The following is a 27,057-nucleotide window of genomic DNA, read 5'->3' as shown; positions in this document are numbered from 1 at the left end:
GAGATAGGGTTCTTTACAGAAAACAGAACTTCCATTTCCCCGAAGGTCAGCAGAAAAGCAAACTAAAACAAAACAACACTCCGACATGCATCTCAAAGTGAAAACTATTATTAGAAACTAAATCAGGCCAGACTGAACTACAGTTTATCACGGGAGAAAACCAGCTATTGGAACAGGGTCCTGGGAGAAGTGGCAGCCCACGTGAGGCCCAAGTTAGTCTCCGGAAAAAGCCATCATCCCCCGGGCCCAGGGCTGCAGAGCAGGAGGAGGACACAGGGGACACTTGCATCTGGTGGCAGATTCTGACATCGACCCCCCTCCTCCTTTCCTTCCTGCCTCCTCCCGGTTCTGATACTGGCCTAGCCACCATTTTCCTGCTATTCCAGATGTTGGTTTACGTGATGCCAAGACACCAGGAAAGTTAGAACAAAAAGCTGGGGAAACAGGAAGAGATGGATGGGACTCCATAGGCCCAGCCTTTTCCTTCTGGTTGCTGATTGCATGGCAGTGTGTGCGTGGGTAACACCCACTCAGCCTTCAGGAGTTTTGAAGTCCCCCCCCCCACTAAAACGGGAGTGTGTAGTGTTTTAGGAGCTGAGAGATTGAGGTCGTTAGTGCAGGAAAACAGGACTTGTTCTGAGTGAGGTGCCCTGGAGTCAGGTGGCCACCATGAGTAAAACTTGAATGGTTTGTAAGCAACTGTGTTCTGGGACTTGACCTGAATAGAGTAGAGCCACAACCCTAAGGAACCCACCGCCCTCATTTTCCAGTCACTTTCAGATAATTCCTTAGTAAAAGCAGGGCTAGAAAATGTTACCCCCAGCGTTTACTGCTAGAAGTTGCGAAGCTCTAAGGTGGGCTCTGGGGTGCCTCCCTGAAGGTGGGTCTCCTCCAGTCAGCCATTCTGCTCAGAAAGCAACCTAGAGAAAGCCCTAGATAGATCAGGAGAAGCCATGTTTTGAAATTATATATATTTCTTTTCGAACTTTTGAACTAATCCAGAAGCCTTGGTCTTTTTCCTGGTGCAGGGAAACAGCAAGACTCAGGGCACCTCCTTCGGCTGTGGACTGCGCACCACGCTGAACTGGAACCAGGGGACCAGCTGCAAGGCCGGGCTGCGAGTCCAGGACGCAGCTCCAGCCCCGCCAGCCCCGCGCTGGTCCGGAACGACCGCGCAGCCTGGCCTAGGCTTTGCGTTCGCCTTGCTGCGGCGGCTGGCTGTGCCCAGGTTGGGGCACAGACGCCGGGGCTGCTTGGGGGACACTGGGTTTCTGCGGGGAGGTAGTGTCCAACGGGAGACCGAGTTCCCACGGGGAGGCTGGGACGCGGAGGAGCTGCGCGGGACCCTGCGGGGGACCAGGCACCCTGCTGAGAGGCGGGGATGTTCCCCGGCCCGCGCGGTCCTGAGGGCGCGAGTGGAGCTCAGGCTGCGCTCAGGCTCGCGCGCGGAGTTTATTTAAAACTCGGAAGCCGGCGGCCGCGAGCGGCTTGTTTATGTAAACCCGGAAACACCCGGGGGGGACAGGGGCGGGACCGGGGCGGGAGGCCGGGGAGGGGACAAGGGAGGGGACAGGAGGCGGGGGCCGCGTCACGCCGGGGACGCGCGCGAGCGCCGGGCGCACCAGTGCCGTGCGACCCCGACATGACGGGGCTGGAGCAGGACCCGGAGTTCGACTTCGATTTCCTCTTCGAGTTCGATCAGAGCGGCGGGGGCGCCGCGGCCGCAGGTGGGTCCGGCGGGGGACGGCGGGCGCCTGCACCCCGCCGTGGGCCTGAGTTTGCTGAGGTCGCCGGTGCCCGCCCCAACCTGGCACCAGCCGGGACCCCGGGCCGCCGCCCAGTGCGGCTAGAAGCGACGCGGACCAAGTTGCTGCCGGCCGCGAGGAGGCGGGAGGCCACCTGTGGGGCGAGCCTGCCACGCTCACCCGCCGGCCACTTCCTGGCATCTGAGCGCCCGCCCGGCTGCGGGAGAGGGCTCGCCCCTCCTTCCAGGAGGCCCTTACCCGAGGGGAGGCTGTGTCCGGCGCAGGACTTGGACCTCGTAGTCCGGGGACAGATGGTCAGCGGTGCTGCCAGAGGGCGGTCGGAAACCGCCCTTTCTGAGAGCCCGGCTGCTACTGCCGGGGCCCTGGGGACCCGGAGCCAGGAGGCCCGGCCCTGTGCTGACCGCCACCGCGACTCCCTCAACAGGAAGGCTCCACCAGTTGGGTTTTCAGTCCACACCTCAGCAACCAGAACCTGTCTTTCATTTTCTCTTCTCCCTGTCAAAAGTAAAGCTTCCAGCTAGGCCAACAATCGAAGTGCTGGTTACCAAAACTTGATTTTCCTGAACAATAATGACAGTCCATTTCTTGTTCCAGCCCCCCCCCCCCAGCACTTTGGTTGTTTTCTCCACCTGACTTTCTGTTCCAAGTTGCACACAGTCCCGGAATGTTTTCCTTGGGGTCTGCATCCCAGGCATGTGGGGATGACCAGACAGGACACTTGTAGCACACCTCTGAAATGTATTTTCCATAATATCCCCCTTTTAAAGTTCGACACCTTGTTTGGCTTTGAAGATGAATGCTCCTACTCGGCTCCTATTCCTATCATCTGTCCCCAACTAAAAACCCTTCCTCACAGGCCTCCTTTCTTCTTCCAAAGCCCAGGTTGCAGGGCTCTGGGGTCAGTGGCATCCAAGGCAGGCAGGATTTGAAAACTGCTGGGCTGGAAGGAGAGACCCTTGATGTATCTTGGCCTTGTTGCTTTGGGGAAGTGGATTTGGCTGCTGAGGCAGTGTTTGGGGCATTCTTGAGTTCTCTCCAGAACTCTCATGTTCCAGGCAAAAGAGCCCACGTCCGAACCTCTTCTTAGGGTGTCCATGTTGGATTTGGACGAAGTGTGGGTCACTGTGGGTCTGGCTCCCCTATGGTGCCTCTAGCTCCTGTCTCTTTAGGGATAAAGTCATGGGGTGGACCATGGCCTTCCTGGGCTCCCCAAGCTGCCTGCTATCTGGGTAGGTCCTCATTGCCTTCCTGTGATCCCCTTGTTTGCTCTGAGAAGACAACTGACTACAGGCCCAGCAATAGGAACAGGGACAGAGATACAGAACCATACCCTGGTACCTCGTGGTGGCTGGCCTGTGGCATGCCTGGTGGAAGAGTAACTTTAGCTGGCTATTAGCATACCTTCTTACCTCAAGGGAGGATGCAAACTTTGTAGTCATCTCCACAGACCTAGGGTGAGAATCTTTGAGGACAGCAGTGTGTGTGTAGTGCTTCCAGCAGACCGTTAGTGGATCTCAGTACCCCCGGCACCTCCCCACTCCAGGGCCTTTGACTTATAACTGGACACAGCAGCTCTCTCACTAGTGTCTTTCCGTATTGGAACACATAATGCGAAAGTTAAGATTCATCCAGGCCCATTCAGGAAGAAACACAAGTTTCTGCCGTTGTCCATGAAGAAGTCACCGACTAGGGGCTCTGGTGAGCCCCAGGCACCCTTCTGGCCTGGGAAGCAGGTGGCTCCTTGAACGTTGAGTGACAAGTGAGTTTAGGTCATATCCTCCCCTCGTGCATGTGAGGGAGCCGTGCTTTTGATGGTTTTTCTCTGAAGTAGAGCAGAGTGGAAGAGTGAAGCCTTGGGTCTCACTACAGCTCAGGCTAGGTGTAGCCGTAACAATACAGTGTCGCCAATAAGGAGTGTCCCCTAGAGCTGCTGCACAGAGATGCAGAGATGTGCCTGTGGGTGGCCCTGGGAACTGTAGGTCACTGCCCCAGTGAAGCAGAGGTGTGCATCTAAGTCCAGCACTTGTAGCTTGCAGGTCACAGGCCACTGGAGAGAGCCCTGAGCGAGGGAGGCCCAGCACTGGGAAGACCTCTATCTCCTTTACCCCCCCCTCATTCTGTGTGTGTGTAAGAAAGAGAGAGACTGGGAGAGAGACTGGCTTGAACTTTTCTCTCCATCACCAATATCATAATTACATTTTATTAATTATCCAATTACATTATTTATATTACATAGTCATGTGAAGTTACTAAACTCTCCAGTCACTACTGAATGGTAGAAAGAACTTCACATTATCTGTGTGTAAACATAAGTGAACAATGTTCTGAGATCAGTTGCAAAGTGAAATAACAAATATTTGAATTTTACAAATCATACTGAGCATACAAAAAGACGTGGCTACCTCAGAGCAAGGGAGGTAGCCTATCTCCTGAACGCTCATGAAGGGGACACAGCTCCTCCCTCACCCATAGAGGGTGGGCTGGGCAGCAATGGGCCATTGCCCCATCCTGTGGGTCCTTACCAGGTCCTCTGGGGGGAAGGATTGTACCTGGTACTTTATTTCCAAAGCGCTCACATGTGCCAGTGGTGGATAAACAGTGGCCGTTTGGGAGGGGAGGAGAGCCAGAGTGTGCTAAAGTAAGCAGCCCAGGGCAGAACAGGGCTAGAGCCATTCTCAGGCATCCTTCTGTCTCCACCCTGCCAACCGGTGAGCCAGGGCGGCTTTTGGGACAAGGCAGGGTCATAGGTTCCCTTCTGGGGCTCAGGAAATAGCTGCTCTGCCTGTCAGCTGGGAGGCGGGTGTGCCGCTTCCCGCCCCAGGGCTCCTGTTTTGTAAGTTATTTTGGCCTGGCCGCTTAGTTCTGTCTCCGTGGCAACTCAAGAGGAAACTGGCCAAGGCCCTGGGCCCAGACAGCTCTGCCCACCAGCTTCAGGCTTAAACGGTGTTCCAGTGGAAAGGGGGCTTTGCTGCCATGGGATTTGGAAGAGCTGTTATTTCCAAGTGTTTTCTGCTGAGGGGGCTAACTTCTCTTTTCCTAGCAAGATGTAGGGGAGCTCATGTTGGTTTGTCAGTCCCCACGGTAGGAATCCATGGGAGGAGTGGGCCTTGCCCCAGGAAAGCCCTGAGTGTGCTAAGGTTTGATGTTTTTGGAGAAGGACTTCAGTCTTTGCTGGGAGCAGCCTCACTGCTCCGTAGCTATTTTAATCAACGGCTGACTTGTCTGTGTGAGCAGGATATGTCGGCTCTGTGTCAGTTTTCAAAGGAAGCCCCGGCTAAGCAGGAACACCTCGGAAGGACAGGGCAGGCGGAAGTTATGCTCTCGTCTGCACCTGGGGGAGTGTTGGAGGTCTTCGAGGAAAGCTGTGGACCCAGGCTGGACACAGGGCCCTTAAGCATGCTGTGGTGAGCTTATTTGTGGATCATTGGGTAACATTTTCTGTTGCTTCAGCAAGTCCCGTTCTCTGGCCCGTAAATCTCCCTTCAGCACATCGTTGTATGACAGTGCTTTATAACCTGTTGCTGTCTGTCACTTCACAGGACTGGCCCAGCCGTCTCCACACTGTCCTCACTAGGTAGCTCCTTCCAGTGTACTAAGTGACAGCAAGGACTTTGCTGCCTGGGTACTGTTTTGTTTTCTTGTATTTCATCCCTAAGTGTGGAAACTTGCAGCCTCACCCGCACCCTGCAGGCGCTGTTGCATGTAGAAAGACCAGGGTGGGCAGGCATCTGGAGGACAGGACCTGGCTGGCAGGCTCTCGCTGGTTCTATTTCTAGCTTCAAGTCTGAGGAAAGGCTAAAGGGGTGTTCCTTACAAGAAAGGTGAAAGTGGGCTATGATGTATCCTGCTCTGCGCTTGTGAACAGTGAGTTCTGGTGGTGACTGTGACAGCCACGCTTATAGGGGAGCATCACATACATGTGGTGCGGCACACACGGCTTTGCCTTCCCTCCGTTCAGGCAAGATGACAAGTGACCTGACGGAGAGCACCTACGAAGCGATTTCACAGCGGGTGCCCGGTGTTGTGTGTACCCCGTCACATGTCACATCCGTGTGGAGTTCTGCATGCAGCAGGGTGACTGAGAGAAATGAGCAAGGACCTGATGGTCTGTGGCCTCTGCAGAGGATGGCCGTGACTTCATGCATTGTAGTACATGACATAACAGAAAGTGTGCTACCGGAGGCCTTTGCTTTCGATTATGCTTTTTGCCCCCCTGGTGGTCTCCCACCTCCCAGTTTAGTGACCCATTCGCCAAAAGTCAGGCTGCCAGGCAACAGCAGCACCTGATGTGACATAATCGGTCCCAACACCTCAGGACTAGAAAGGAAGTTACCGGGAAGCTTGGCATTCCCTATAGTCTGTAGAGCAACCCCTTTGACCAGGTGGACGTCAGTGCAGGTGGAGGGGCTCCACAGGTCTAGGCTTTGTAGCAAGAAGAAGCTCAGCTGAACTCACCCGCCCCCCCTATGGACTCAAGGGGCCCGCTGGCTCCAGAGATTCTGAGAAGAGAGGCAGACACACCTCTCACAGACAGGCATTTAAGCTTTCATTCTGGAGTTTGACCAAGGAAGTCCCCATGTAGGTTAATTGTTTTTTGTTTGTTTGTCTTATGTTTTTGAGAAAGGGGCTCATTGTGTAGCCGGATAATTCTGATTCGTGATCCCCTCCCTCCACCTCCTGCGTGCTGGGCTCACATGTGTGCCCGGTGTGTGTGGGGCCCACATTGAGCTAAGGCTTCTCCAGTCTAGTGCTTCCTTACTGAGCTTTATTCCCTAACCCTGTTCTGTTATTGTTTTTTTTAAATTAATGTTTGGTGGGCTTTTCTTTGCCCTGTTGAGTCCTGTTTTGTTAAACAGTTTGGTTTAAGTAAAAGCTCCTCTTGTAACGTCCCGGAGCCCCTGTGCCGTGCTCCCCAACTTCCTCTTCCTCTGCATCTGGGCCTCGAGTGAATACGACCTCCTTCCTCCTTCTCTGGGCCTTAGAAAACCTGTTGTCCCAAGGAGAAAAGCAGAGGTTTGCCATGGCGTCTGCCCTTTGCCTGCCACCCAGTCTTTTCTTCTGGAATCTTCCAGCTCTGCAGGCAGCTGAAGCCCTGGACTCAACACTGCAGGGGTGTCAAGGCAGGAGTGAGGAGATCCCACAACTTACTTTACCTGTTGCTAGGAGTTTCTAGAGAACTCTTCCAATTTTCCCTTCCCACCAAAAGAACGTGGTGAGCTGTGGGGCCAGGAGTACATAGGATTCTTTCACTTGGAAGACAGAGAACACAGGAGCCAGGTTCTGCCCAGTGGCAGGTATGCCTCCTTTGGGGAGGACCGACTGGGTCTTCATGGTTTTCCCAGCATGTGTACAGCTGCTATGATGCAAGTGTTTCTCACTAGCCTTAGTCTCAGACTCCTCATCTTCTGGAGTTGGGCTCCCTTACGATGAAAACCAGCTCTTTTTTATTTTTTTAAGATTTATTTTATTTTATGTGCAAGTTTTTGCCTATATGTATAGATATGCACCACATGTGTGTTTGGTGCCCGCAGAGATCAGAGTTGGGCATCAGATCTCCTGGAACTAGAGTTACAGGTGGCTGTGAGCCACCATGTGAGTGCTGGGAATTGAAGCCAGGTCTTCTGCAAGAGCAAGTATTCCTGACCACCAAACTATCTCTCCAGTCTTGAAAGCCCATTCCTCTCAAGTGTTACGTTACTGACAGGCTTCTTACAGTGCAGAGAGCTCTAGACTTCCCAAGCAGAGTAGCTGCCTGCTCAGGGCTGGGGCCTGTGAAGCCATCTAACCTGGGTGCTGTCTGGGCAATCCAGAGCACACACGTAGGTGTGGTTGTCGCCGTTCTTACGATGTGTACCTCAAGCACATTTGTTCAGAAGTAGTGCCTCAGGCAGAAGTTTGCCTTGCCAAGCTGCCCCACACAGCTACTGGAGAATTTGGTCTTGGATCCTTTTGAACTCCTGGTACCAAGGCTCAGAAGGCTGGAGAGCAGAGTACAGATAACCTCATCCTCAGGGGCCCTTTGAGTGATTAGCAGGTGGGGTCAGGAAGGACTCACCCATCTGAGCTTGAGAGATGACCAGAAGGGAGCTGGCTGGATATGAGCAAATCGATGACCACTAGAGATACTTCTGAAGGGAGCATGTTTCAGAGGATGTGGGACATCAGGGAGCCAGAAATCCGAGTTCAGAGGTGAAGCTGAGTAAAGAGAGGCATTCTTTCAAGTTATAAGTGACTGTAAGACCCTAACACTGGTTAAAGTATTGCTGAAATCAGTTACTGAAACTCCTACCCTGTTAGTCTGTAACTTCCTCCTCCTGTTTATTAGTATTCTAATTAGCAATGACACGGTGACATTTTGGGGTCCCTACCTTGCACTCCTAGCTCTGCTTGACTAGTTAAGACCTGGATTCTTAGCTGAAGAAGGGCAGATCCTGGCCACACCTTCTGAGCCATGGAACACCGATCATGCTTTCCCATGGAAAGTTCTAGATTGGAGAGTGCTGAGCCGGCTGAGGGAGATCTCCATAGCAACGTCTTCCTCCATGTCTATCATCTGCATGGGACAGCAAAGTACGGGATGCATGGCGAGTCCCCCTCCTCCCCCTCCTACCTCCTTCTTGCTTGCCTCCTCCTTTTGCCAAGATGAATCTTTACACAGCGTCTGGCAGTAGCCGCGGATAAGATGACTTCTGGACATAGGCGTCTATTAGTACTGCTCCCTCATAGGGTCCCTGGAACCTGCTCCAGACTTTTCTGTTGGTGACCTCATAGAGGAACCAGACCAGCCTTTGGTCTTTAGGCCTGGTTTTCCCACTTGAACTCGTTTCGTACCTCTACGGACTGGGTCCTCCGGGGCTAGCGTTCTTTCTTATTATGTACTTAGGACATTCTGTATCCCTGATCAGTCTTCCCCATGACTGTACTTGGGGGACCGGGGGGAGGCCTGCGTCTGTCCAAGGCTGGGGTGCACAGACAGAGACGAAGGGAGGCTGAATGGCAGTGAACAGCTCTGCAGTCTTGTCCAGTGCTCATGGAAATAGCCTGAGCTTAGGAACCCAGCAAAGGCCTACTCGAAGACCCAGCTGGCACCAGCCACCAGCCCTGTCTCCTCAGAAGCGTTACCTTCTCTAAAAAGTGACTTTAGAGTAATTTAGAGCAGTATCCTTTTCAGTGTTAGGCTCCAATGTCTCGGGGTATGGAGTTCAGACTGGGCCATGGTGCTTTTGTGTGACAAGGACTCTCAACCATGGCCTTGGCTGGAGGGTCCACCTGGCACAAATCCTGATTCCTCTAGCTGTCCCTTGTTCCCCTTTGTCTTGGCTCTAGCCTTTCCACAGGGACTCTGTGACCCAGGGGTTGAGGACTAGAGCCTGTCCTCTCCCTGGACTCTGGAGTGGGACCTTTGTCTACCTCATAAGAGGCTGCCTGTCGCCAGAGGGTTTGTGAGCTACCCATCAATGGCAGAAGACTGGAGTGAGCAATAGTGGGAACTTTCTAACCTACCCGAGGCCTGGCCTGCTCCTCCTCAAAAATATCCTAGAGTTTGGCTGGTGCCCCAAGACCCCAACATTCCTGGAGTTTTCCCTTGCTGTTTCTGAGCCAGGGATCAGCAGAGAGCAGCCCTACCCTTGAGCGCTCTCTCTAGGCGGGCACCAGAGCCTGGTGTGGAGCTAGGATTTCCTTGTGCTGATTTCCATTATTCAGAGACTGGAAATGCTTGACTCCAGATACCCAGATACATGTGAATAACTCTGGGATGCTGAGCCACTTCTGACAAGAAATCCAGAAGCGAGGCTTTCCTGTTAGTACTAATTATAATGATGCTTTTTAAAAGTGTTTGTCAAGATGTAACTATCACGTAGTGGTTCTGAGGTCTGGTTGTGCCTTAGAGCCAACTGTTCTGATTTAGGAGTCCGGGAAGATAGACTTCTAGGGACCAGCCAGCCTCAGGTAGCCTAAGAGCCACTTCAGAGTTCCTGTTCTCATCCATCCTTTTGGGCGTGCTCTTTGCAGCTGAGTATGTGGGCTTGCTTGATAGTGATTTGTCCATAAAGACCTATTTAAGATCCTGGGCCCCGATGTCTAAAGCATATACCTCCTTTGATCTATACACCCGTCTTTCTTCCTCCCTCCTTCCATCATCTATCCAGCCAGTCTCCATCCTGCTGTCCATCATCCGCCACTCATGCACCAGTCTGTCCACCCATGAAATAGAGTGAACACCTGGCTTGGAACTCAAAATCCTGCTGCCTTGCTCAGCCTCTGAAATGCTAGCATTACAGAAGTGTCTCAGTGTGCCTGGCACAGTCCAAGGCTCTGCAGACAGCCATGAACCAGACGGATGGATAGATAAAAATGCATGTTCACTTGTGATGTGTACCGGAGAGAGGGAGTGTGTGTGTCGGGGAGGGGGGGATAGACTGGAGAAGATAACTCAGCTATTGGATTAGGATATAAAACCATTACAGCGGCTAGGGAATGCAGAGTTTCAATAGAGAGGACAATAAGGGACAGCGGTGTGGCATTTGGCCGGGGGGGGGCATCTGCCTGGGGAAGGCTGTTGTGGTGGAATAGAGTGAGGTCTAGAGTCAAGCAGGAGGCTATGGGGGCCTAGGGGCAGCCTGACTTCAGGACTTCCAGAGGCCACTCCTGGGGCCTGGAGTCTTGGGCGGGCGACGGCTCCAGGTCCTGGCTTCCCGTCCCCGTCTTTGTGAGTATGTTTCCAGCTCACTGGCCTCATCTTTTCTCTTTGCTCGTTTTCTTCCAGAACACTACAGCTATGCATCCCCTAGCATCGCCTCGACTCTGCCCCTTCCCACGGCGCATGCCTCTCTGCCGGCACCATGCCATGACCTCCAGACGTCCACCCCGGGCATCTCAGCTGTCCCTTCAGCAAATCACCCCTCGAGTTATGGAGGGGCTGTGGACAGTGGGCCCTCAGGGTACTTTCTGTCCTCTGGAAACACCCGGCCCAATGGGGCCCCGACTCTGGAGAGCCCTCGAATTGAGATCACCTCCTACCTGGGCCTCCACCATGGCAGCAGCCAGTTTTTCCACGACGTGGAGGTAGAAGATGTGCTTCCAAGCTGTAAGCGGTCACCGTCCACAGCCACCCTGCACCTGCCCAGCCTGGAAGCCTACAGAGACCCCTCCTGCCTGAGCCCAGCCAGTAGCCTGTCCTCAAGGAGCTGTAACTCCGAGGCCTCCTCCTATGAGTCCAACTACTCATACCCATATGCATCTCCCCAGACCTCTCCATGGCAGTCACCCTGCGTGTCTCCCAAGACCACAGACCCAGAGGAGGTCTTTCCCCGAGGCCTGGGTGCCTGTCACCTTCTGGGGTCTCCAAGGCACTCTCCGTCCAGCTCTCCTCGTGCCAGTGTCACTGAGGAGAGCTGGCTTGGTGCGCGTGGCTCCCGGCCCACATCCCCCTGCAACAAGCGCAAGTACAGCCTCAACGGCCGCCAGCCCTCCTGCTCGCCCCACCACTCACCCACACCATCCCCGCACGGCTCCCCTCGGGTCAGCGTGACCGAAGACACCTGGCTCGGTAATACTACCCAGTATACCAGCTCCGCCATCGTGGCAGCCATCAACGCCCTGACCACCGACAGCACGCTGGACCTGAGCGATGGTGTCCCTATCAAGTCTCGAAAGACGGCCCTGGAGCATGCACCCTCAGTGGCCCTCAAGGTAGAGCCAGCTGGGGAAGACCTGGGCGCCACTCCGCCCACCTCTGACTTCCCACCTGAGGAGTTTGCCTTCCAGCACCTCCGGAAGGGGGCCTTCTGCGAACAGTATCTGTCCGTGCCACAGGCCCCATACCAGTGGGCGAAGCCCAAGTCTCTGTCCCCTACATCATACATGAGGTAAGCAGCCTCTGACTGGAGCTCAGCTGTGTTTGGGGAGGGGCGGCTACAGCAGGGGTGGGGTAGAGAAGAGTGCTGCCCTGGCTTCTCTCTGGAGATAATGCTATGCTGGCACACGTAACATTGCCACCGCCCGCTTGGTCTCTTTGGCAGCTTCCTACACCGTCTCTGTCACCAGTTCCTTTTCTAAGGACGCCTCCAACTAGACTAGGGGACAGATGGCCTCTTTTTTTTTTTTTGGAGGTTGGGTTCACAGGTGCCAGGGTCGGGGTTGCAGCACGTGAATTCCGTGGCTGCAGTTCTGCTCAGGGTGAGGCTCTGCACACATGCACGGTTGTGTTTTTAATAAGCCCGGGAAGGCAGCCATCCTCCTGTGTGTTCTGCTCGCCGCTTACCCACTTCCTTTCTCGGCCTTAATTGCTATCACCGTGCTAGGGCAGATGAGCCCTCAGCTCCACAGTCCCCCAGAGCAGCCAGCTCTCCGGTGTCCCCCGCCCCCAACCTCCCAGGAGACCAGTACGTGCTTGCTGGCAGTCTGCTAGCGGGGAGCTGGAGTATGGGACAAAACTCCGGTCTTACGTTGTTGGTTTTTCTTTTTAACAGGATGCAGGGCTGCTTGCGATTTGCTGGGCCCATTTAACCGGCTCAGTGCTTTTATTTTGAACTAAACAGCTTTCCTGACAGGTGTGCCACTTGTGACGCCTGGCAGGCTGCTTTCCCCTGCAGGGTTTTCACACGTCGCATTAAAACATCTACTCGGGCCCTTGAAAGCCCACGTGAGACCAGTCTGTTCCGCTTCCAGGAGCTGAGGGGCCCCTGAGCAAGGGACCCGGCATGTAGCGGGGACTGTCTCAGGCCTGGCACTTCTTCTGCCTCTTCCGTCCCCTTCTCCTCAGGGCAGATTCATGTCCACTTGGGTCGTGACCACCTGGAATTTGGTACCCTGCCCTCTAGTGACTGTGAGGCCACCAGCTCCAGAATTCAGTTGGGTTTTTGGGGCCCTTTCCACACAGTGAGGCCACAAGGCCATGTGTGACTGGGGCCGTTCCAGGAGGTGTAGTGGTAGGGTATAGTGACACTGCTGAATCTTTATTTAAGTTGCCGCAAAGGGATGGAGGGTGGTTCCTAAAGTGAGATGGGCCTGTCCTGTGCACAAAGTGTGGGCTGAGGGCAGGGGGTTGGAACACAGCCGTTTCCTGTCTTGCTACATACAGTACTCTGCCCGTCTGTCCTGTGTCCCTCCATCTGTCCTAGGAGGCTCAAAGGGCTGACAGTTCAAACCATGTCATCAGAACATGCCAGGAACAAAGTTTATCTAAAACATGGAAACCTGAAATCCATAAAGAGCCGTTGTGCCTGCCGTACTGTCATCATGACTTCTATTTAACTGAAACCAAGACTGTGTCAGCTCTGGCCCTCTCAGCTCACAGGGAAGAGAAATGTCCTAAAATATAACTAGAGCCATGGCAGTAAGAGCCTTTTAAAATTAGGATTGGGGTAAGCACACAGGTGGCATGCTGGGTGGAGTGACAGGATCCACAGGCAGGTGGCTTTCACCGCAGGCACTTATTGCCTCCCAGATCGGGGGCTGGAGCCCAGGATGAATGTGTGTGGTCAGCCGGCTCCTCCTGCGACTCTGCCCTGGCCCTGCTCGTAGCCATCATCGCCCACTGGGTCCCGTGGTCATCCCTCCCTTCCTTCCTTTAAGTACCCCACACCTGGATCCGGGCTCATGCTAGTGACGCCAACTTGGTCACCTTTAAAGGGTCCTTTCTCCAGATCAGTCACCCTCTGAGGTGCTGGGGGCTAAGAGTCCAAGTTAAAACTTTGGGGACATAGTTCGACACTGACTGCCCATCTTACTTTTTTGGGGACATAGCAAAAATGTCTCCAAACATGAAACCTGCCCCCACTTTATGGTTTTTGGTTCTCCTCAGAGGTGTCCTCAGCAAGTTCCATGTTCCTGGTGGCCTGCAGCTGTAGATCTGCCTGTCCCAGCCTGCTAGTGACACGGGCCCTGGAAAGCAGTTGCTGGTGTTTTCCTCTACTCAGGAACGCTGATGGGGGGTCTAGTGGCCTGTGATTTTACCTCATGGTCTCAGTGCCCCTGGGGTGGCTCCGAGCTAACACAAATAAACCCCACCCCATCCCTGGGCTTGAAGTTCACCTTTCCCCACGGTTTTGGTTCTGTTTCCTGGTCCCTTTTAATGGATTCCACAAACTCTAGGAAGCGCCAATGGAGTTGAAATGTGGAGTGGTTTGACATCGACATGAAGAAGCCACACTCCATCCTCACAGATGCTTGTAGTGGACAGGCACCAGGCAGCAGGGACCTGGAGGAACCCTAAAAGACTGTGTTTCCAGATGTCCCCTAGATTTGGTCTGGAGAGCACCTCAGTGTGAATCCACACCCCCCACCCTGCGCCATCCTGGGCACAATGGCTCCTCCATGCTCTCAGTTCATTTGGGGATCTTGCTTGTGGTACCCACTCCCTGTCCTGTTCGGAGCACTCCAGTTAGCTCCATGGGGTAGATCTAAGAATGGCACCAAACTCTTGGTACAGTTGGAGAAATCATGCTTGGGAAACTAATAGGAACAATGGATAGGCTCTCACGGTTTTAGGCGTGGGCTTTAACTGGATGTTGCTGCAGGAAACTGACACAGACGTTGTGATAACTTGAGTGGGCCTCACTGATGGCGACAGCAATGGCAGATACCTGCGATGCGGGGGAGCCGCTTTCTATGTCGCTGCTGAGCCCAGGTAGGAGTGGCAGTGTGGATCAGGTGCTGGCACCTGTGAAGCATGGGGAGAGAGCACCGGAGTGCCCGTGTCTGGAGATGCCAGTTCACTTAGATTGCCCCTGAATGTAGTTTCCAGATTGTGGCTTTTAGGGAATTGTGTGTGTGTGTGTGTGTGAGAGAGAGAGAGAGAGAGAGGGAGAGTGTGTGTATGTGTGTGTGTATGTATAGTGTAGTGTATGTGTGTGTGTGTGGTGTATGTGTGTGTAGTGTATGTGTGTGTGTGAGAGAGAGTGTATGTGTAGTGTAGTATATGTGTGTGTGAGTGTGTAGTGTATGTGTGTGTGGTGTATGTGTGTGTGTGAGTGTGTAGTGTATGTGTGTGTAGTGTATGTGTGTGTGTAAGAGTGTATGTGTAGTGTATGTGTGTGGTGTATGTGTGTGTGTATAGTGTATTGTGTGTGTGTAGTGTGTGTGTGTGTAAAAGTGTATGTGTAGTGTATGTGTGTGTGTGGTATATGTGTGTGTATAGTGTATGTGTATGTGTAGTGTATTGTGTGTATGCGCACACGCGCATGCTTGCGAGCTCCTACGTGCACCCATAGGTCTTAGGTCAACTTCAGGTGTCTTCTGGTGCTCTCCATTTTTTTTCCTGGAGACAGTATCTCTCATGAAATCTGAAGCTCACCGACTGACCCAGCTAGGCCGGTAAGCAGATGACTTCAAGGATTTACTCGCTTGCCCATACCCAGTGCTGTGGTACACCTGTTTGCCATGGCACCCAGCCTTTGCATGAGGGGACCCCAACTCAGGTCCTCACGGTTGGTTAAGCAGCATCACTGACATGCTGTCTCCACAGCCACTCTTAAAGACTTTTTATTAACCCAAAGGAAGTACGGTTTAAATGCCTGTCCACCCATCCATTCCATTGTGAGCCACACCTCGCTGAGAACCTGTGCTGTGTGTCACAGCTCTGCACAGCAGCATTCTCTTTCCTTCTAGGACAGGCTCACGGGAAGTGTCTCACTGTTATGATGTCCCCAGGCAGCATGACCTCTGAACTTGCCTACAAAAAGGCAATGTTACATGAGGAACCCAGATGAAAAGGAGCTGGGTTGGGGCTAGCGGGAGTGTTTTAACTAGGTGTCTGCAGTGTCAGTGGCGTGTTTGCTGAGTTAGGTTGCTCTCTGAAGAATAGCATTCCCAAGGGGTGGGACAGGCTTGGCAAACAGCTTTGATTCAGGGAGCCGGCTTGGTTCAGACGATAAGAAACGGGTATTATGTTCAAATCAGTGTATGTCAGACCTTGTTTCTTTCAGGGTTTGGCTGTGATATTGGACGCCTTGATGATACTAGTGGCTTTGATGATATGCGCAAGTGTTAGCTTCAAAAGGTCTAGCGAGCCCTCTTGCATTTGAGGTTATCGGGGCAGCTCAGAGTTTATCCTAAAGTGGGAATAAGATTAAATACTCCTGTAGATGTTCACAATAAATCCAGGTCTTATCTTTCTCCACACTTGCCCTACCACTCATCAGGGGATTTTCCCTTTGGATAGCTGTTCTGTGAATCCAGTATGCTTGTAGCCCAGGGAAGGCACAATGTCTGTGAAGATACTTCTGGCTTCTGTGGGTTCTTGGGGGTGACAGCCCACCTCAGGACTCTGATGGCCAAATTGGCCTGTTCATATCTATGGCATCTGCCAAGAACATCCAAGTCTCTGGGCTCTCATGGGCTCATTGAACCCGTGGTGATTGAAGATTGGTTGCAAGCTAGAGTGTAGGAAGAGCCTGGCTGTCTTTAGAGCACACAAAGATAGATGCATTGGTGGCCGCAGGGAGGAGAGTCTTCCCAGTGAATTCGGTTGTGCCGTGGACTTACTCAGTGGCTTGCATCACTTCCTTGGGAGATCGTTGTGCAAATAATAAAGCTGTTTCCAACCATTCCCAATACTCTGTCCATATAAATCCTAGTACCCAATCTATATCAATTCCAGGACCACACCATAGGATTAATAGTACTCTGTCTATACATTCCTAGTGTCCTGCCACAAGATTCCCAGTCTTGACACCTAATGCCCAGTACCACGTCCCTTGAGTGCCACCCTTTCCTAGGGGAAGACTTAGTGCATTATCGTTTCTAAGCAGTTCTTACGGCATGCCACCGCCTTAGCTCTTGTTTTAGGATCAGCCTCCTAGGCATTATGGGTGTTGACTCTCCTGCGTCTCCCCCTAGCTCTCATCAGTGTACAGTGTTCAAAGCGAGGTAGTGGATGAAACTTACTCACTGGCTGGGAAAAGTTAGTGTCTTGGCATTAGGAGCTCACAGAGACTGCCTTCCCCTGTGCTGGCGAGAGTGTCGTAGCAGCTCACCTAAGTGACACACACAGACAAGGCATCCAGGCAGAGGCTCTGGTGGAAAAGGGCGAGGCTGCCACAGGCTGTGGGCCCATGGACGCATACTTTGTGTTCTCAAGAGCTATCTGCTGTTTGTTCTTGCTTTTCGAGTTAGCCTTTGATGTCCCTGGGGCAAGGACATCAAGGACACCATCAGTCTCACCAGGTGGGGTGCCGTACCTCTTCCTGCTATGCTACAGGCACTGGATGTCTCTGGGGACTTGGAGAAGGAGGAGGGAGCGCTGGTTTGAGGGCAGAAATCTCTATCACCACCCACATCTTAGGAGGCTTTGCAGACAGAAATGCTCCGGCCATGACAGGTCTTCACACAGTTACTTTATCACTGACCAAACACCAAGGGGTCCCTTGTTAATGTGGCCAGATGATAACTGATAAAACCAGGGCAGGTGCTCAAGATGAGCTGCTCCCAAAGCCCGAAACCTCTGTGATGTCCTTGACTAAACTGTTCCATGGGGACCACCCTCACATGAGCTCTATGTAATACTGGGCTCCAGAGTAGGACTGAACCCAGGCCTCCTTAGGGAGAGCAAGAGCCCAAGACATCACTAGCTCTAGAGAATGGGACTACCTTCTCGGGCCTTTGGGGTTCTGGGCAGAGCACTTAAGACCTGAGGGCTGTATATGGAATCCTCTGTTCCCTCCCTCTGTGTCTCCACAGTGGTATTGGGTGCCTGAGAAGCTAGAGTCCTGTTCCTGGTGTCAGTTGGAGAACGGGCTTTGTCTCATTTCCTTCTGCCTGGGAAGTTAGCCTGATGCTTCAGCTAGGACTTCAGGGAGGCTGTGAACATGAAGTTCTGTCAGTGTGGGGGAAGTTGGCCTTTGGTTTTCCTTTGAGTGCTCTTTGAAGAAAGGGGAACTCACGCACTTCCGCGTTCCTGGGGAAAAAAAGATGATGACACCGATCTTTGAGCTTGGTGCTCAGGCCTTTTTTTTTTTTTTTTTTTTTTTTTTTTTTGGTTTTTGGTTTTTGGTTTTTCAAGACAGAGTTTCTCAGAGTAACAGTCTTGCCTATCCTTGAACTGGAACTCACTTTGTAGACCAAGCTAGCCTTGAACTTACAGAGATCCACTTGCCTCTGCCTCCCAAGAGCTGGGATTAAAGGTGTGCACCACCGCCCACCTGCCCAGATGAGCTCAGGCTTTTTAAGTGCAAGCCCCTAGACCTTAATTGTTACTGGTCTCAGAATAATTAAAATGCAACTTCATGTCCTCAGTGGGTAAGTAGGCCATACCTGGTCTTGGCTGTCTCCATTCAGGTCTGGGACTGTTCTGGCTCCTAAGCCTTCACCAGTTTTGAATTTTAAGACTTCCCAAACTGCTAAAACTCTGGCCGGGAGGAAGTGTCCAAGGCCACACACATCAATCAGTGACCACAGATGAAACAGTCAAATTTCTGCTCACATGCTATCATCTGAGGAAAGTTGTGGGTTTATAGTCAGGTGGCCTCAGGATGAAACCCAGTCGGGAAATAATCACTCACTTCTAATATACAAGTCTGAGCTGCAAAACAGTGGGTCTTAGTGTGTGTATCTATGTATGTATATCTGTTTGGAGAGAGAGAGAGAGAGAGAGAGAGAGAGAGAGAGAGAGAGAGAGAGAGAGAGAGAGAGAGTTTTGTATGTGGGACAAAGGACATCCTCTGCTGTCATTCCTCAGCTCCAGCCACCACTATTTCTCTCTCTGTCTCTCTGTCTCTGTCTCTGTCTCTGTCTCTCTTTCTTTTAGAGGGAGAGGGTCTCTTACTGGCCTGGAGCTTGCCAAGTAGGCTAGGCTAGCTGGCCATTGATTCCCCAGGGATGCACCATCACCTGGCTCCTCACCTCTGCCCCTCTCCCAGAATGAAAGTTCTGGGGATTAAACTCAGGTCCTGGGCTTGCAAAGCACACACTTGACTGACTGCCAACACCACAACCTCTGTTTTTCTTTGTCATAATCTACTCTGAAGTCTCTCCTGGTGGTAGGCGTATGACTTGTCAGGAGCTATGCAGCCTAGTGTCAGGTTGGCATTGCTGTACTTGGAAGAGTAGCCAGGGAAGTTGCATCTGGTGTAGGACTCTGAGAACACTTACCACACCCCTGGGCCCCATCCACAAGGGACTATTTACAGACCTTTGCCAGGTGAAGCACCTATAAGGCAAAGGGGGGACTCGCCTACCGTGATAGCTTAGGCATGGCGTGTGGACATTGCCCACCACATCTGGTGAGTGTTGCAGATGGAAGGGTTCAAACCCCATTGGAAGGTTTTCCTTGGGCAGGTTGATCATATGCATGTATTTTTCAGATACAAACATTGCCAGGAGGTTTGACATAGGAGTGGCCATGCACCTCTGCCCCTGACTTTGGCAGTCCTGCATAGGTTGGCTATCCAAGGCTGCCCCTGATATTTGGGCTGCTGCTTCCAGAAGATTCACTCTGGTCGCTAGGATGAGAATAATGCAGACTCTGAGACCTGTGCAAATGCCTAGCCTAAGCCTGCAGGTGAATGTAGCAGTGTGTATCCGAAGCCCCAGGTAGTAACTTGCTATGATAACCTTGTTTTTGCTGGAACCAAAACTCTAGAACCAAGGAGTCCTGGGCAGTCAGTGACAATAATGGCCCAGAATCTCCAGGCTAGGACTAGAGCTGTGACACATTGTGTGTGTCCGACTACAGGTGTTGATTCTACAGACAGAAGAAGCTCTGTAGCATGTCTAGGTTCTCCAGTTTTTGGCCAAGTTACCCAGATTGTCCCATGTCTCATAATGATTGAGGGGTATTTGCCTTATGACAGCTCAGAGCATCATGGCTGAAATGAGGGAGCTTGCTTTAAATGACCGTATATGCTGTGGGTTGGCAGCATATTGAACAGACTGAGCCACCATTCCGAATTTGACTGGCAACCATTTCAGCATCACCTGGAAGCCAAGTCGTGGGAAGCGGCAGGAGTGCCCTGTGACTTGCCTGTCCTCCATTCTGCATCCACTTGTGACGTGTCCAAGTTATTGTGTTAGTTTGTTTTGATTTTCATTTTTCATAAGTAACTCATGGCAGGTGCGGCCTACAGCGTTCTCATTATTAAAACATCAGGGATGTGAGCGCGGACCAGCTGCAGCTGTGAGGAGTCGTTTGGTGCTAGGGACAGGCACGGTGTGGACAGGCACCCACGAAGTTGGGTGCACAAGAGAATGCAGGGTATGCAGGAGCTGGGCCTGCTCCAGGGTGGAGCGAGCAGGAAAGGCCACACGGTTCCTTTCCCACAGGATCCCTCCCGGGACATAGCCTCCATCTGTCCTTCCTTTCTTCTTTGTTCTTTGTTTTCCCATTAGAAACAGGTGGACAGGGCAGAGACCCTTCCAGAGTCTGGCTGGAGACCCAGAAGCTCAGGTCTCACGGTGCTTAGAGATTCAGCCTGGCTCATGAGTTCTGACCTCCACCCACATGGGTACCCAGGAGCAAGAGCTGTCTGAACAATGATGGGATACCAAACATTAGAGGGCAATTCTTGAGCTTCCGATGCACAGGAGGAGGCTCATGGGATGTCCTTGGGTCAGGGAGGTCTGGGGGTGAAGGGGGAGTGTCCAGAGAACTGGAAGAAGTGTTTCCCTGGAGATACTCCATGCCCTCGTTGGTGAGATCAGAGAGCAGCTGATGTATGAAGTCCGTGAATCTGTATTTTAATACATACATGTAGACCTAGATGCACATACACTCACATGCCTACTGTCTATATCCTGCAAGTTCCAGATTTGTGACTGTGACTTGGTCTCCTGAGCCAGGCATATACTTTGCTTTCTGTAGCAGAGGCTGCCTGCCTGCTGCGCTCTGCCACCTCCTAGGCAAGAGTCCCTAGAAGTCTCTGCCCCCATGACCCAAGTACTAGACTAGCGCGGGGACTAGGGTGGGCAGAGCACAGAATGAGGGAAACAGTCATTCTGGGTTATTGCTCTTAGGCTGTGTTAGGTCCCAGAGAGCAGGAAGAACTTTGTACCCTCATGGTAGAGGCTGGACCACAAATGGTGGTGGCAGGCAGAGGACAGCTTCATTATCCTCAGGCCAGCTCTAGGCAGGAAAGTTGGGGATTGGGTCAGTTTCCTTCCCTATTCCTGCTTACACTTGGGATTGGGGTCAAAGCTGAGCATCTGTAGAAAGGACAGACACTTTTTAGTGGCATGTCCAGGACACTAGTTCAATAGAAAAGGATAATTCATCTCCAGTCTCAAGCCAGAACAGGGGTGTTCTGGAGCCCTTAGAATATTCCAAGGTGTTCCAGTTAATAAGGCCTAGCTCCTTCCTTCACCCTTTCCAACTCAAGAGGAAACATTTGGCTAAGGGTTTGACTGTTGGAGCCTGTGGTCCCCGAGGCCCTCCCAGCTTGTTTTGGGAAAGGTAGAAATTCAAGAACATGGGTAGGTAGCCAGGAACCCTATCAGGGGTGACACTCATGTTCAGGTACAGTGAGGAAGGTATAATCCACACACCTGCTCCCCATCAGACCATCCTTAAGCCATCCATCTTGTCTGAGGTAGCCACTGGTCCTCTTCTGTCCAGGCACTAGGTCAACCTCTAGGAAGGCCAGCCCCTAATGGGTGAGGCAAACTTTCCCAGGCCAAGAGACCTGTGGTCAGGGGGCCATGGCCCAGATGTGCACTCTTGACAGTGTTGCTGGGTGGTCCTGGGCTTGGCCTTGGATGGAGGCCTTGAGGCCCAACCTTTATAGAACCAGCCAAGTGCAATGATAGCTTTTAGCAGCCCTTTCTCCTCTCTCCCTTCACCCCTCTCTCCCTCCCTGTCTCCCCACTCTCTCCCTTCCTCCCTGTCCTCTCCTTCCCTCTCCTTCCCCATCCCTTTCATTCCTCACTTTCCCTTGGCTGCTGCCCCCGAGACAATGTGCAGCCAAGGGAAGTTCCGGGTTCCAGTCAACTTGCTTCCATCTGCTTTCGTGTGGGCAGACTTTAGGCTTGGATTAGGTTTATATTAACCTCATGGATTTTAGGATGCATGCATGCACATACATAGCCTTCACACTTTCCCTGTAAGACATGTATACATAGTGCTTTGTAACTATGGGATATTCAGGATTGAGAGGATTTTTACCCAAACTATTTAAGCAAAGCTGTGTCCCATCTGGGTTCTGATACCCAGGGATTGCTCTGTAACTCTTTCCCTCATGTGCCTGTAGCCAGAATGACTTCCCATGAAAGCCATGAATACAGTATGAGGACCTGAGTTGGACTCACAGACTGCACATAAAGCTGGATGCAGGGTGAACCCATAACCTCGGCACTCCTGGTGCAAAACGAGAGGTAGAGCCTGGCCTCTCTTTGGAGGGCAGCAGGCTGCCACATGCAGCAGGCAACCCCAGCAAGACCCTGTCTCACCTGAGGTGGAAATCACTGACTAACACCTGAGCTTGTCCTCACACATTATTAGCACATTCGCACAAAACTGGGTTCATTACTATGTGATACTTTTTTGTTTTTTACTTGTTTTTACAAAACAGGGTTTCTCTGTGCTGACTGCCCTGGATCTCCCTCTGTAGACCAGGCTGGCCTCAAACTCGAGACCCTACTGCCTCCCAAGTGCTAGGTTTAAGGGCGTGTGCCGCCACCACCACCCAGCTGTCATTACTGTATTATTTCTTTCTCTCTTTCTCTCTTTCTTTCTTTTTTTCTTGGTTTTTTGAGACAGGGTTTCTCTGTGGCTTTGGAGGCTGTCTTGCAAACTAGCTCTTGTCTCGAACTCACAGAGATCCGCCTGCCTCTGCCTCCCCAGTGCTGGGATTAAAGGCGTGCGCCACCACCGCCCGGCACTGTGTAATTTCTTTAAAATATATATACAAAATAAAAAGTCCACTTATCATGTAGCTTAGTCTGCCCTGGTGATCGTTTTCAGCTCCAGCTCTCCAAATCTGCGCCTCACAAATTGCAAGTCTTGTTTTGAGTCTGGAGCCCCAGCATGGAGGTTGCAGGCTCTTGTCCCTCACCTGCGCGGTGCTCACCCTATCATCCGGGCTCCCCAGAGCACTGTCTGTGCGTGTTTTAATGTGCACGAGACAGGAACTGATCCGGACACCACTGACTCCCCCAGGAGCCCACATAAAATAAGTCCTTATCTCTGACCAGTGTCCGCAGCTCCCTAGTTTGGATTTTTCTTAGCAGCTGTTGGACTCTGGTTTGGGGCGGATCGCCTTCTTCAGTCAGCATCCCCTCCCTCGCATCTCCACATTTTGCTTTCCTCTCCGTTTTCTTCCTGGCGGAAGTTGTTCTGGACACTCACACCCCCGTATGGATCTTGCCGAAGGTGTCACCTGGCTCTTCTGTCAGATTGGTGTGGCCCCTGGGGCCCTCTGGATTTGGGGTTTATGGTACCCAGTGGCCTTTGCATGTCTGTGGGGGCAGATGTCTATGTCCCTCTGTGGTAGCCCCGGAATTCAGTGACTGTTTGAACTTGCCCTTTCCACTACCTCCCACACAAGGTGGCTATGAGGCCATGCCCTGGCCCCTTCCTCGGGGTAGCTTAGGAGTTTGAAAGGGAGAGGAAACCATGTGACTCTGAGTGGTTGGCTGTCATCTGCCCAGCCTTGGCTTTGAGCTGTGTGTTAACACCTATGCTTCCTGAGCGGCACTTGTGAGTTCCCCGCGACCTTGTGTTAGGAGAAATGCGAAAGGCGGAACTCAGAACAAAGCAAAACTGTGTCTTGGAAAATTCTTGAAAAAAATCTCTGTTACCCACAGTTGTCTTCTGAGTTCTCAGATGAGGCCCGTGTTGGTTCTAGTCAAGGGATGTGGTGCTTGTATGACAAGACCAGGATCTGGGGTTTGAGGGAGACCTGTGTGCCACTGAGCAGCCTAGCTGAGCTGGATGAGTGTTGAGGGTGTGCAGAAGGCTGGCATGGCAGGGGTGGGGGGAGATGATGCTCACAACCCCATTGGCCAATTGGAGAGCTGAGCACCCCAGGGAGCCTCAGGGTCCCTATGCAGCAGCCTCAGGTGATCCAAGGTGGTGGAGCTGGGAACTGTGGGCTTTGTAGAGATAGGAACCAGGTCTGTGATCTTGTATGGAGTTGGTCTCTGTGCTGTGACCTGTGTGCCAACATCATTTTCATGACTTCCTGTCAGTGGGAGGCGGAACCCTTTCTCATGGGAACAGTGATTCAAACCGGAAGAGCTGGTGGCTTCTCCCTGCTCTACGCCCACACACCAATACCAGGCGCTGTGGAAGGTCTGACTAGCCCCGCTATCAGGGGAAGCTGCCCATCATTCCCACGCAGCCTATCCTTCCATTCCACCTCCCCCAGCATGGAGGCTACCATTAGCCATGGTCCCTTCAGACCCCACAGCCGGAGACCACACTGCTCTGTGACCCAGGGCCCTCAGGACCCCAGCATCAAGGAAAAGCCACACACTCACACACACACACACACACACACACACACACACACACACACACCTTCTTACAAGAATTCTAAACAAAATCTAAATTTGTTCGAAACCACTGAATGCTTGCTTTGAACATGCTGAGAGGAGCAATGTGTGCTTGACGTGGTGCCTGTGGGACAGAAGGGGCACTCCACATCTGTAGGGCTGACAGACTCTAGCCAGCAGCCTGTGGGACAGAAGGGGCGCTCCACATCTGTAGGGCTGACAGACTCAAGTCAGCAGCATGGCCCAAACACGGGCGGCTTCACCTCCAATCTGCTCGTGTTTTATTCTATAATGTGTTTCTCTTAATTTTCATTACATACTTATTTAGTTATTTTGTGGGTGTGTCATAGCACACATGTAGATGACAGAGGACCACTTGTGGGATTAGATTCTCCTCTTAAACCATGTGGGTCCTGGGGATCAAACTCCGGTCTTTAGACTGGGAAGCAAGTGCCCTTAGCTACTGTGCTATCTCTCTGGTGCTTAATTTGATTTTTTAAAGATTTACACCTTTAATCCCAGCACTCAGGAGGCGGAGGCAGAGGCAGAGGCAGAGGCAGAGGCAGAGGCAGAGGCAGAGGCAGAGGCAGAGGCAGAGGCAGAGGCAGAGGCAGAGGCAGAGGCAGAGGCAGAGGCAGAGGCAGAGGCAGAGGCAGAGGCAGAGGCAGAGGCAGAGGCAGAGGCAGAGGCAGAGGCAGAGGCAGGCGGATCTCTGTGAGTTCGAGGCCAGACTGGTCTACAGATCGAGTTCCAGGACAGGCTCCAAAGCTACAGAGAAACCCTGTCTTGAAAAAACAAAAACAAACAAACAAAAGCCAAAGATTTATTTTATTACTTGTGTGTGTATGTGTGTGTGTGTGTGTGTGTGTGTGTGCAAGCATGTGTGTGCAAGTGCCAATGCCTGCAAAGACTATAGGTGGTCATGAACAGTCTGACATGGAAACTGGAGATCAGACTCAGGTCCTTTGGAAGAGCAGTCAGTACTCTTTACCACTGAACCATCTCTCCAGTCCTGGTGCCATGTGGAGTTAGCAAGGCCTGACATGCCCTCTGTGGCGTCATCAGATTGTTCACCATAGATGGCAGTTTTGGAACACAGAATGTCCTAGGCACATGGTAAGAAACAGTGGAGTCGCAGAGCAGCCAGCCTTTGTTGGGGTGGGGGCTAAGCCCCAGAAGATCTTCAGTAACATACAGTACCAATATTAAGCAGATGGTTAGGGGCCAGATAGTCCCAGTTTTACTTCTGGTAGACCAGAAGTATTGTTTTCACTCAAATGTGTTCTTTACATACCATCCGCTGCCTTCTGCTTTGAATTCAAGGGTTGTATGGAGAAGCAAACAGCATCACATGAAACCATTCTTGGGGAACAGTTTTGAAAATAAGTAAAATATGTCAGGCTGATGTTATGACAAGTTGGGACCGGGACAGGAGGCTCCCTCATATCTCAGGAGAGTCTAAGGCTAATGCTTCAAGAACCCCAAAATGCTGTTCCTGTGTTCAGGGTGGGGCAAAGATATAGTCCCTGATTTAGTTATGTGGACATCAAGTCAATTGCATTTATGCTAGCCATGGACTAGGTAGTAATCAAAGTCCAGCTATAAAGTAATATTTGTGTAATAAAATGTGTGATGATTAAACCACTTTTTACCAGTGCAATAAGATGCTCAAAAATTTGATCTTTCTTTTTTGGAAAAAAACCTCAGGATACCAGATTGTATGTTTTATGTAAGATGCTTGCATATCCACACCTGTTTATTTAGACAGTGTCTCTGGATCTGTGGTGTGTTACAGGATTTTAAAGTATGCAGGTAACTTCAAATGACGTCAAGTCAAGGGCTCTCGGGGCCCTGCCTAGCCAGCTGCTCCCTGGGTTGCATTGAGTGTGACTTTCAAAGGGGTGGAACTGAGCTGAAGGTGTGTACAAATTCTGGGTCAGTTAGTCCTGAGTGCACATCTCTAGCAGGCAGTCCCAGCCCCTGCCGATGATGTCAGAGTCTCTGTGGGCAGCAGAATCATGGTGACACCCTGCAGTTCAGGCTCCAGGAGGGTGACAGTGGGCAAATGGTATTCGGACAGTTTCCTCCTCCAACCTGGTCCCCATCTCTGATCCAAGGCACAGTCCTGTGTAGTTGGAGAGATGTCTGATTTACAGTGAGCATTTCCAACCAGAGTTGACAGTCTTTTTTTTTCTTGAGACAGGGTTTCTCTGTGGCTTTGGAGGCTGTCCTGGAACTAGCTCTTGTAGACCAGGCTGGTCTCGAACTCACAGAGATCTGCCTGCCTCTGCCTCCCAAGTGCTGGGATTAAAGGCGTGCACCACCATCACCTGGCCAGAGTTGACTGTCTTAAATGTGTAAGTCACCCTTCATCCTAATCCTTTCCACAATTGTCTGTCTGTCTGTCTGTCTGTATCTCTCTCTCTTTAAGAATTTCCTAGGGATTGAGACTTGTTCTTTTCATTGTGAAGCATATGTTTCTTTTTCTGTTCACAGCAAAGCATAGTCTTTCTGTGAGGATATAAGAAGCTTCTATGCACACATAAGAAAGAGCTACAGGTGTGGACTGCTTTGCAGCGCCTCCTCGCCCACACCTGGCTACCCATGCTGCCGCTGGCTCTGGGAACACTTCCTCTCCTGGAAGCAGGAGGCTGCTCCAATCCCGTGGGCCTCCTTCCCCAGGATGCCAGCCTCCCTCCCCGTCAAACCCTCTGCTGTGTTGCTTCTCCTTCTGCCTGCCGGCTGCTGGAAACGGGGTGTGTGTGACATACACAGGAAATGGCCCTGACAGGCATCGTGTGAGCTGCCACCGCGCATGGCAGCTCTTCCAGCACCAGGAAGCCTGTCCCTTCTATTAGTGATGCTG

General features: G+C 52.0%; 1 protein-coding gene across 3 annotated transcripts in view; it reads left to right on the top strand.

Moving 5' to 3' along the window:
- Positions 1 to 27,057, top strand: part of Nfatc1 (nuclear factor of activated T cells 1) — a 108,887-nt gene that overhangs the window by 2,953 nt on the left and 78,877 nt on the right. For 2 of the 3 annotated variants that reach the window (XM_040757783.1, XM_040757785.1), the window contains exon 2: positions 10,534 to 11,635. In XM_040757783.1, the coding sequence (XP_040613717.1) occupies positions 10,534 to 11,635 (1,102 nt within the window). Of the gene's footprint in view, positions 1 to 1,582; positions 1,728 to 10,533; positions 11,636 to 27,057 lie in introns of those variants that run through there. The other variant, XM_040757784.1, reaches the window with a different exon arrangement.

This window comes from Mesocricetus auratus, unplaced genomic scaffold (genome assembly GCF_017639785.1).
Source record: "Mesocricetus auratus isolate SY011 unplaced genomic scaffold, BCM_Maur_2.0 Super-Scaffold_100015, whole genome shotgun sequence".
Taxonomy (NCBI): Eukaryota; Metazoa; Chordata; class Mammalia; order Rodentia; family Cricetidae; genus Mesocricetus; species Mesocricetus auratus.
The sequence above is the reverse complement of the archived record's forward strand: the minus strand, read 5'-3'. Positions and strand labels throughout refer to the sequence as shown.